The 12037-nt window shown below is 43.3% G+C and overlaps 1 protein-coding gene across 1 annotated transcript; it reads right to left on the minus strand.

Annotated features, from left to right (window-relative positions):
- Positions 1–1431: 1431 nt before the first annotated feature.
- Positions 1432–11327, minus strand: pdgfaa (platelet-derived growth factor alpha polypeptide a). The gene is made up of 6 exons (XM_046840785.1): positions 10811–11327; positions 8798–8894; positions 5714–5812; positions 5145–5332; positions 2767–2887; positions 1432–1968 (listed from the first exon to the last, which is right to left on the minus strand). Exons 1-6 carry the CDS (start codon positions 10895–10897, stop codon positions 1958–1960), a joined length of 603 nt encoding a protein of 200 aa, XP_046696741.1. The 5' UTR covers positions 10898–11327; the 3' UTR covers positions 1432–1957.
- Positions 11328–12037: the final 710 nt, after the last annotated feature.

Raw genomic sequence — 12037 nt, forward strand, 5'->3', positions numbered from 1 at the left:
CACACACACACACACACTGGTGCAGATCCTCAAAGCCAGTGCCAGCTATGAAAACGGCCCTTCACACACATCCACAAGCACACAGGCTCTATTGTGGCTTTTTGGGAAGAAAAAAAAAGAAAACACACATTTCATCCTTGAAAAAAGTGTGTGATGGGGACATGCTCAGAAACATAACGCGTCTCCGCACAGCAGTGTGTGGGAAAACATGCTAAACCGTTTGCGCTGACATTATGGCGCTCCAACTGTTTGGGGTTTCAGGCTCTTAACCACATGCTAACACATCCACATAACGTCCGGTTGCGAACACGCAGCTGGTCAGCGATGTCACGATTTGTATTTGTCGGGTAAATCCTGTTAGCAGTGCTAATTTAATTATGCACACTGATTACATGGCTTTGTGTACTGGGAAGCACGACATCCTGGTTGTGTTTTTTTTTCTCTTTCCTCAGAAATGTGTGTATGTGTGTATGTGTATGTGGAGAGAGTCCCAATCTTCCAAGCTTTACAGATTATAGGCTTTACCATCTCACATCAATCACACACACATACAGGTGTGCAAGCTGAACTGCATGACATTAACACACAGGAATTCTGCGCTCTTTCTTTTTTCTTTCTATCGCCTGTCGTTTTTTTCTTGTTCGTTGACTCATTGACAGTTACAACATTTTTCCAGACTGTAAGGCATGCCCTCTGTGACTTGGACATAATGATATATGACATAATGAAATTATTTATATCTAACACTGTGCATGGTAGATGTGTTGTATTTACGGTAGGTCTGATACTCCAGACATTACAGGACCATTCATAGGGGTCAAAAGAAGCACTCTACTTGGCTATGTAAAACATCTTTAGTTTGTACTTGAGTCAGTAAAAGCATCAGTAGCCTGATGTTATTTACTAAAGCAAAGCTTGGACTAAAAGATTGGGACACCGGAATAGGGTTGAGCTCTATAGCAGGAGATCTTTCATTCCAACACAAATGTGGAGGCATAAAATTGTATAGGATTTGTTTGGATGAGGTAGTGTGAAATTGTCCCCTTACTTGAACTAGGACACACAAACCTGTTCCAGCATGCCAATGCCCCTGTGCACAAAGCCATCTCCATGAAGATATGCCAGCTCTATGAACATATGCTCTACATGGGTTGGAGTGGAAGATCTCCTGCTGTAGCGCTCATCCCTATTGTACACAATGAATGTGAATACTGACTGCACCTTATACCTCTTCACTTCACGTGCATCAGTACCTGACTTACAAGTTAACACATTTGTAGCTAAATGAGCACAAATCTCCACAAAAACTAGTGGAACATCTTCCCAAAAAAGTGGAGGCTACAATGGGGTCTACGATGTGGGATAGGATGCTCAAAAACTATAAGGATTTAATAGTCGTGTGTATTTATGAACGTATATCAAAAACATCACTGCACTTATAAATAGTTTATTAAAGGCTAATAAAGGCTGTTTTTCTACTGTACATACAGCAAATGAGTCTCAATAGAAAATGGGGCTACAAAAATAAGTGTGTATAACTGAAAAACAAAAAAACAAAGAAGTGTTTGCTGGAAAAAAGCAATCTTGCTATAGAAGTGAATAATTGTGTCTGTCCGTTATATAAGGTAGATCCAAGATCCAAGCCTGGGAGCGTCCATTCTGAGCGTTCAGACTCCATGCTGAAGCCGAGGAAGAAAACAATCCATCCGTGATCTGAATTCCGCTTCCTTAATGTCTTTTTTTTTATGTCTCAGTTTTTTTCAAGTCCAAGAGACATCCAGTCCAACAATCTGAAAGCCCTGCAACTTTCTGTTTTGCTTAATCCAGGCCAGGTAGAGTAAATTGCGGAGATGGTATGCTGGGGCCCGCCTTTTTTCTTGCTGGAAGATTTTGATTGGACAAACGACAGCTGGCCCTTCATCATCACCACACACTCCGTAAGTTGATCCAGTTAGGTTCATCGAACATCTGTAAAAGCCAACAAAAAAAACACACAGTATTACTGTATTTTTGTACTTCTGTAACGAAGCATTTTAGTTTTTCGCAGTGGGCGTGGCCACGCAAACACACGTCGAAATTAAGTGTTGATAAATGAAAGAGGATGTTTTTACACTTTTTTGAGACCAAACAAAGCTTTGCCTGCTCTCCACATTCAGTGGAAATTGACAGTCCATCCCTGGGCTCATTATTGGTAAATTTGTAAATGGTTTATCCACAAATTTTGCTAAAATTCAGCTTATAAGCCCTGCCCCCAAGTGGACTCAAGTGTGAAAAGTACCACCAACACACCAACGTCATCATCAAGTTGTCACCCATTAGTAATTAAACCACCTCAATCATCGTTTTTTATATGTTACAAGTTACGGATAAAACCCATCGGAATTGCAGAACGTTCCCTCCAACTGAGCACCCGATCAGGTCGATTGGAAAACACCCGCACTCGCACCTCCTACCTGCTCCCGTCGGTCCAGCGGCAAGGCTAAATTAAAGAGAGAGTGTGTGCGAGTTTTTCCGAGTTTGTCTCTGACTTTTCCTGTTTCCTTTTCCTCTTTTTAACTCTTGCCCTAGAGTGGCCTGCGGATGGAGGGATGGTGGGGAAGACGAGGGAAGAGAAGGAAAGACAGACTGGAGTCTACTCAATAGTCAAACATGAGAAGTGTAGAAATAGCAGAGCTACAGGAAAGCAGAGACTTTGATGCTTTGTGGAACCGAACAGGTTTGAAGGGGTGAAGAAAACGGGTTGTGGGTTGAGGAGGGTTTGTGTACCTGTGTGTAAGCGTGACTCTGTGTGGTGTTTGGACACGCACACACACTCCAGATGATCCTCCAGCTGCACCTGCACCTCCCGCAGCTTCGGCTTGCGACGCACATACTCGATCTTAACCACCTGAGACAGGGAGTGAGAGAAAAAGAGAGAGAGAGAGAGTTTGTAAGTATCAAAGCTGTGTGAAGAACACACACACACACACACACACACACGCACATGCACACCCCTATTTATTTCTGGTGTTGTAGAGAGGTAAGTCTAGGTGAGAAAAAGCACATGGTATGCAGCAGAATCTACCTCAAGTGAGTTTTCTCTCTAAACACACACACACACACACACACACACACACACACCATGTACTGAAGCACTCCTGAACTACTTGCGCCAACCCCCTGAAGGCCTGATTATACAGAACTCCATTCATGTCTCAACACACACACACACACACACACACACACACACACACACACACACACACACACAAAACCAGAGAACAGCTCTGGAAAACACAGAAAGAGACAGACAGGCCCCCGCGGTTCAAGCGAGGTTAACGCTATTGAACGTTCCCGAGGGGAAGTTTTGGCCTGAAACCCAGTAAGTTCAGCAGCCATGAAATCCTCGCGTTCCTCCCTTTCCTCTGCCAGACGTATAAAGCCTTTCCACTTGAGTTTCAAAAAAAGAAAAACTCTCTACAGTAGTACAAGCCTGCAGAACAAGCGTCAACATGTCGGAAGCCAAGAGAAGCACTCATGTCAGGACTGTAAGCAAACTGGAGCGCTTATTGAAAGCGGCGTAATCGATTACGCTAAATGCAAACAAACCCTTTCAGGCTCTATAAAAAAAGGCTTAGCTCTAACACACCAGACAAACCCAAGGCCTGAGTGGCTGTCGACAGCCACAGTTAGTACAATACGCCCATAAGAGACAATGACGCATCGATGACTAGCGGCTTGCATCGTACTACCTTTTCTTCACTTACATTATTGACAACCTTCTACCTTCGGCCCGGGTTTGATCCCAGGTCAGGAAACCAGCCATTAGGGTTGCACAAGCCAGTGCACTTTTAGTGCCGGTCCCAAGCCCGGATAAATGGGGAGGGTGGCGTTAGGAAGGGCATCCAGCGTAAAAACATGTGCCAAATCAAACATGCGGATCATGAATACGGATGATCCACTGTGGCGACCACTAACGGGAGAAGCCGAAAGAAAGTTTAATGGGTAATCATCAAACAGCCCCAAAATTCTGACAGAATAAATATACTTGGAGTAAAAACTCGCAGTACCACCGTGTCATAATAAATCATCAGGGCAGTCATGCTAACTCGGTACTGAAAGGAGAACTAGCAACATGATTTAGCCCCAGCTAATTCTGCCTTCGTTATATGGCTAAACACAGAGTCCAAGCTAATTTTGTCAATGTTAAATACAGAGCTATCATAAGAGTTGCATTTCAGTGTCTGTCAAAAGGAGATTTCTGTTTAAGGTAAATCTGTATTGTATCCAATCTAAAATAAAACTATGTCTGTATCCAAACTAGTTTGTCAGTGCTAAAAGGAGAATTAGCAACAGGACTCTATCCAAACTAATTCTGTGAAAAAGAGAACTAGCAACATTGTTTGACCCCAGCTAATTCTGTTTAGGTTGAAAACTGACCTAGCATAAAAGCTGTTGGAAGGAGAATTAGCGCCAGGACTGTGTCCATGCTAACCCTGTCAAGGTGAAAAATGGGACATTATATATCCCAAGCTAATTCTGCTGCTGTCAAATAAAGGAATGTGGCATCTAAGCTAATGCTGGTCGTGCTACACAGAACTAGCATGAGTAGCGTATTTCGGTCTCAACTATTTGAAAAAGAACTAGCAGTAAAGCTGTGGTTTCTATGGCCCACGTCAAGGCTTTATTAGCTGCCCAATATAACAGTTGCCTGCGATAGGGGGATGGAGAGAAGAGAAAGTAAGTGTACAGTGTAAGAAGATGATATCCATCTCTTGCTTTTGTCCTCCGCTCGTGTAATTGCGTGTCAGGTTCTACCTTTATCGGCGGCCTCCCCTTCGCCAGAAAACCGGCTCTGGGATACGACCCAGAGCCGTGGGTGTATGCGCAAGGGTTCTTTATGGGCCGGTAAACCGAGCACCCGCGCAGCCGGTTGCGTATGAAAGGCGCTTGGGTAGAACGAGAGCAAAGGAAAGATGAGAGAAGGGAATCATAAAAGGAGGGAAGGAGGGAGGAAACCGTAAAGTACGCTGTTATCTGTTTTCTATAAGTATATAGTGGGCGTGTGCACACAGGAGAGCGCTCACCTTTGTACCGCCAGTATAGTTTGCTCTGTGTCTGTGTACAAGGTAGTTAGGTAATTGTGTGTGTGTTTTTCTCTTTACCTTGACATTCCGGTGTTGTTTTTTGGAAGCATGACAGCGCATAGTGCTGGTGTTGCAGCAGCCCGAGCACCGTGCCACCTCAACGCACGGTGGCCAGACGAGAAAGTTGGCCGCCGTAGGGTCCACTTGAGAGCGTGGGATCTCGTACACCTCTGTCCGAGTCTTGCACGCGGCCGGGACTGCATCCTCTACACACACATACACAAACTAACTTACTCCATGTACATTGCTACAATATATTTGAATTAAAAAAGTTCATCTGAAGGAGCATGAGGGGCAAGAAATTCCACCCGTTCACTAATACCGTAATATCCTCGAGAGAGACGTGCACGCATGGCACACGCTTGCATCGCTACACAAACATCCAGCTGAATCAACACATCGCATTAATCTAACAGAGATTCGGTGCTTATCTAAGGAGGTTATTCGGTTCAGAGTCTGACAGGCTGCAGCATGAACGCTGACATGTACGGAATCTCTACCTACTAGGCTCGGTGTGTGTGTGTGTGTTTGCATGTGCGTGTGTGTGTTTGCATGTGAGTGTGTGTGTGTATATGTGCGTGTCTTACCAATGCTTCTCTTGTGTCTCAGCCGTGTGTGTACTCTCTTGCTGTTGTGGTCGAGAAGTTCTTTGCTGTAGCGTCGTTTCGTCTGAACCATCTCATTCTCTGCGCCAATCAGAACAAACAGAACACAATCGATGTCCAATTAACACCTTGTCTCTTTTCTTTATAAAGCGTAATACTTTGTAAACATTTTTCAGTCGATTCTGTTTAGTCACTAATTAGAGCACCTTTCTGCACCCTTTATCAGGTACATCGCTTGTTAGGACAGCCACGCCCACATCATGTAGATTTTGGCTTCAGGCCACGATCAGACAGCGCACTTAAATCAGATACGAGTTTATGTTTCTGTAACCCGAGGACATGCGATTAGTGCGCTTTTGACGAGCTTCAAGGCTTCTAGTTTTTTTTTTTTATTGTCGACCAAAAACCACATGAATAAGCTCTCAGTCATAAAAGATCATATTACGCATGTCTAGACTTGACAACAATTAGATATGTATCAGACACATGAAGAACAGGCCTGGGCAACAGCTGGCACGCGGTTACGTGGGCCTATAGAACATGGGCTTGTTTTCATTTTATAGCTACGGATCAATTCGTATTCGGAATTCTTTCACCGTTACCCTGACGTCGATCGCTATGCCGAGTTTGTGTTAAGTGTCACATTTTCAGCAGCGCCTGACCTCACGTTATCGAGGCTTCTGCGTTTCAGATTCAGAGGGCCAAAGTCACAGCTATAAAGGTGTAAACCTTTAAACGGTTTATAAGTTTCATTCCCCTTAATATGCTCCTGAGTGTTTGCTGAGGTTTACTTTATCACTTTATCAGCTTTTTTAGAGAGATTGGTCTGTATGTCACTGTTCTGTCACTATAGAAACTGTAATGCATTCAATCAACTTCAGAATCCAGAGTCTTTGTACTTCGGATGATTAGCACTTCAATAATAATGAAATGTTTGTATTATAAATCATTGTGTTAAATCTTACTGAAGAGATTATGTAGCTGCCTGGTGCTTACAGACATCAACTGAGTATATAATTTCCACAAGAAATCACCAAAAGAAGTGTCTGCTCTTTCTGGGGACAGACTAAAATATGGTGGTTGAAAAACTATTTCCAGAGATGAGCAGATGCCGTGGATGGAGCTCAATGGAATTCCATTACCACCACGGTGGTGACTTTGAGTGACTGGCTCCAAATGGGGTTCAACATCAGCCTCTGTGTGAAGGGATTCTTCACTGGAAACTTTATCCGCCTTACTTTATGCGTGTAAAACGAGCCCAGAAGAGCGAGTGCGGTAAATAAGCACGATCACACGCCTAACCAGAGCAGCTCCACTTCGGAGTTGAGGGGATGGGGGTTTCGAGGGGCGTCGAGGTTCGACACCCCTGTTGTCACCGTCATCCCAACCCCCAAGCATGGTAAAAGGGAGGGTAGCTTTGATTCAGTACTCTAGCACACTAGCTGAGCCTTTCACACACTCGTTAGCAGACTCCAGAAACCCACTGCCCGCGGCAATCTCACAGACGCACACACCCGCTAGGAATCCGACATGAATAATACATTACAGTGCTGGCATTCAGCCCTGTTAAGCTCATAAAGGCCGCATGACAACGCCATAATGGAGAGTGTCTCTTGACCTCCCTCAAGCTGCAACACCGCTACGCATGCAGTCGTTTGCATTTCAATTACACGTCCGGAGGCGAAATCTGAGAGGTGACGCTGTGCACTTTTCTTTATCAGATGCTCGTGAAGATCTCGACTGCTTCTGGTTAGCATTATCCAAACATCCTTAATCGGTACAGGACAGTTTTCAGGGAACGGAAGGTTTTGAGTGGAACTTTTTCATCAACAGTGCAAGCAAAGTGTCGCAGGTTGAACCTAGTCCACTCTTCACTCTTGAAGAAGACGCCACTGCAGCTCTTAGGAACGTTAATTGAGATCATTCAGGCATATCACTGTTAACGTGTCTGTAGTCGCTGACAATGGAAAGTTCCTGACTCATTCTCAAGCAAACAATACTCTACCTTCTTTTGGGGCCATCCTGCTGTGAGTGATAATTAAGTAAAAACCCGGCTATTTAGGCGCCGTAATTTTGGTGTGCGCCATCATTATCCTGCTCCAAACCATTTGCTTTACTTGAGGGTACTTGCTGGATAGCCGAATCAGAGCAACCGTCCTGGTAACACAAGCAACCCCAAAATTACAAAAACACTACCTCCCTGCTGGCAGGTTTAATTTCTTGTTTTACCATAAACACAAACCTGATAGGACTTCAGTTCTCAAAGCTGTAGCTAAGTTCAAAGAATTCTTGCCTCATCAACCGTCGCCAAAGGTCAGACTGCTTCTTTGCAACTCTAAATCACCTCTTTGTTTCGTCCTGTCATCACGCTTTCTTTCTCAGCCACTAACTAATCTAGGACGACAACAGAGGAGCAGCCAAAACGGTGACATCCGTCAAACATGTTCACACGCAGGCAGTACTTGCGGCGCCTTGAGAGACAACACAGAAGTCCCTGTCACCGGGCAACAGTCCACAAGGCGCTTGGCATCAACACAACTGGACGGTTCTGTGAAGTTTTTTCAACATGTGGTTAGATGAGGAAAGACAGGTCCTTCTTGGAGACTTGCATTTTGGGTACTGGTACACTTGTTAATACATCCAAGGATTTGCACTTGAACAGAGTTTTAAGGAAAGAATAGACGACGAACAGGTTGCACACCCAAGAATCTATACATAGCAAGACTGGTGATTCAGGTGACAGATAATGCAAAGAAACCAAAAAAAAAAGAAAAGGGAGGGGAAAAAAATCTAAGTAAGGACAAAAGCACATCATAACAAAAGAAGAGCTTTGTGTATGCTTCGAAGGTGTGTATTTGTGTGGTATGCTGACCATTTAAGACACGCTAGCAATTGATATACAGAACCCTATGCACCTCCTAGATAGAAAACAAGTGCCCACAATGGCATGCAGCCAGCAGTTCCCATAACTCATGTGTGATGTCATCTCCTAGATTCCAGTATGTGCTCTGCCCCTCAGCATGTACTGATTCGGATCAAACTTTGCAGATTGCCTAGAAAACCTACCGGCCGATTGTAACTCCAGAAGCCGCTGGAGGTCACTCATGGTGCGGATCTCGCTGTTGGACAGTCTCTCGATGAGCTCTCGAGGAATCAACGCCTCCTTGAAAAGCAAACACTGTTAAATTAGCATGGATGATCACTGACAGACGTGGCCCTTAACATAAAGTGCAGTGTATTTATAAATGTAATAGTGTGAAGGCTAAAAATGGGAGTCTTGGCAATTCACTTATCACACAGCTGGCTAAAATGTCCTCGATTGCAGTACTTGAGTACCATTATGGGGCGTATCTATAGTAATCTTTGGATTATTTATACATTTTGAAAACCTTTCGTTTGTTACCTTTAAAGGGGGCTCTTAGACACCACCACCACATTTTTGCACTTTGCGAAGGTAATAAACTGCCTATTTTCAGCCTGAGTGAACGGCAAGTGGAAAAACCCCAAAGTGCTGACCTGACTGTTACTTTTCATGCTTAACCAAAACATGGGTAATTGTTTGGGTGTTTCTGGACAGAAAAAAACGACGACTCATCGGTGCCTACCTATGCTGCATGGAAACTTGCCTGACATTAGTCATGCCTTGTAATGAAAGGGGTGTACAAACCTTTCACTTAAGGATAAGTAGATGTTACTGTTAGCCTCCTGGAATACTGTCTACACATGCATCATAGGTTATTAGCACTAAGAAAGCTTACGGACACCGTTAGCTTAACGACCTGGGGGTATGTAATATGTTATTAGCACTAGCTACGTAGTATTAGCCTATAGAAGTATGGTCTACACCTATTTAGTAGTTTACTGATGCTAGAACTACTAGACTACAAATCGATTGTGTACACACATATATGGAATTACCACTAAACAAGTACCATTAGCCTTATAAATGTGGTACAGTCTGGCACTAAGTAAAGTTAGCAATACTAGGTAATTAGACTAATACCCTATGGTATATACACAATTGTTTAGGTACTGCATAAGTATTATTAGTCTTTGTTATTACTAGGTTATTGGTACTTGATAGGTATTCAATACCAAAACTATAGGCCAAATGCATATAGTAGAATGTAAATTAGTATGAGAGGAGTACATCCAGTCAGTACAAGTCAGTACACCTACTGCAAGCCTTCCAAACAATTGATTACATGCATATGGTAAATGATCAGTAATAGATAAATACGTTCCTACTTAAATAATAGTTAATAGTATTAGAGAAGCCTTCAAAGCTATGGCTTACATGCATACAATAAATGATCGGTATTAGAGAGGTACTGTTATGGTTAATTACAGTTATTAGTACTAGAGAAGTACTTTTATAGTTAAGTATGGTTATAAGCACTAGAGAAGTACTTTAAGCCTTCAGAACTATAGGTTAAATGCACATATTAGATATTCAGTACTAGAGAATACTCTCACAGTTAATTACAGTTATTAGTTCTAGATACCTAATGCAAGCCTTCCAAACAATTGATTACATGCATATGGTAAATGATCAGTAATAGATAAATACTTTCATACTTTAATAATAGTTATTAGTATTAGAGAAGGCCTTCGAAACTATAGCTTACATGTATAGTCAATTATGGGTACTTTCACACTTATCTTTATTAGCACTAGAGAAGTACTTTAAGCCTTCTGTACTAATGCATAAATTTATGAATGTGTTTGTGTTCACTTTAAGTAATATATAAATACTTGTACATGCATATGGTGATTCATTTGTTAATATAATAAGCCTCGATAAGCCTTAATAATTATTTAGACCCTATGTAGTCATATAGTAGGTTATGAACTCTTAATGAACAGGTTCTAGGTTAAACACAGATATGGTTCTACATAAAACGAAGAACCCTTTTATGAGTGTCTATGCGTCTAAGATACCTAATCGGCACACAAACAAACAAACACACACGCGCGCGCGAGCTCGCGCATTAGAGCCACGGGTACACGAGTTGTTCCGTGCGTCGGAACGAAGTGAGGCGCGCAGGTGGAGCGCGCGGTGCGGAAGCGCGTTCTCACCCCGGTTGCGGCGGCGGTTGCGGCGGCGTGCGGCACGGAGAAGCAGCAGCAGCAGCACGCGAGGAGGCAGCAGAGCGCGGCTCTCATCTCCGCTCTCGCGCGCTTTCACTGCTTCCCATGGAGGATCGGACCGCACACACGGTCGCTGGCGAACACACGAGATCCCCGGAACGCGACCGAATCGATTCTCATCGCGTTCCGAGCGATCCGGAGTGAAGAAATCTATCTGCAGGCTCCCAATTTCTTTTTATCTTCGCTGCATGGCGCGCGCCGTCAGCGTGATTGAAAGTAATGTATTAAAATAAAATGAAAGGAGTGATCAAGAATCCTTCTGGTAACGAAGAGCGATCTTTCCTCTTTGCTGTAAATCCAGAATAAATTGGGAATTTGGTCAGAGGTGCGAGCGCGCGTCTGCTGGTTGTTATTCAGACGGAGGGGGGGTTTTCCCGTGCCGTGCCGCGCAGCGCGCGCTCACCGAGCTCCGTCTGGTCCTGAATGAACTCTGAACGCTTCGTGGCTCCAAATAAAAAAAACCGCGACGGAAGCGCGCTCCCGTTCTTAACGCGTGCGCGCCCCCGCAGCCTCTCACTCAGCCCACCTGTAACGTTCACAAGCTTGAGACCTCCCCCTGAATTATAGTTTCTAGCATCGAATGAAAGAAAATTCATCTACATCATGGCTGAATTTACAGTCTTCCAGGCTTGAAGAGAAAATATCCAATTTGAAGGAATAACATTACAAGCGCAAATAATAAAAGCCCCCAATTGATACCATCTGCCTATTGATTCTTTATGTTGTTAGTTCTATGTTGCGGAGATGAAGTACATGATTTATGGCCTTCATTTGAGCTTGAACTGTTTGTTTAAAATTGTTCTTTCAATATCTCACCTTTCATCCTGAGAGAAAATTGTATATGATGTATATATATATACATATACATACATGCACAAATGATGTCCTCTTGATGGTATCACCCAAGCCTTAAAGACATTTCTGAGAAAATTTGCTACACCGGGAGCCAAATTTGATAGGAACGTTTATGTACACATAACATCATCCAGATATCGCAGTTGAGGCCAAAATGTCTCAAGCTAAATGGTTTAAATGGGGGTACGTTATGTCGAATAGCCACTCTTTACAATCTTGTTGTACACAAAACGCATCTCAAAATGAACAGCACACTAAGTGATGTTTTGAGTATTGACCCATTAAAAAAAAAAACAGTCA

Source organism: Silurus meridionalis, chromosome 26 (assembly GCF_014805685.1).
Source record: "Silurus meridionalis isolate SWU-2019-XX chromosome 26, ASM1480568v1, whole genome shotgun sequence".
Classification (NCBI taxonomy): Eukaryota; Metazoa; Chordata; class Actinopteri; order Siluriformes; family Siluridae; genus Silurus; species Silurus meridionalis.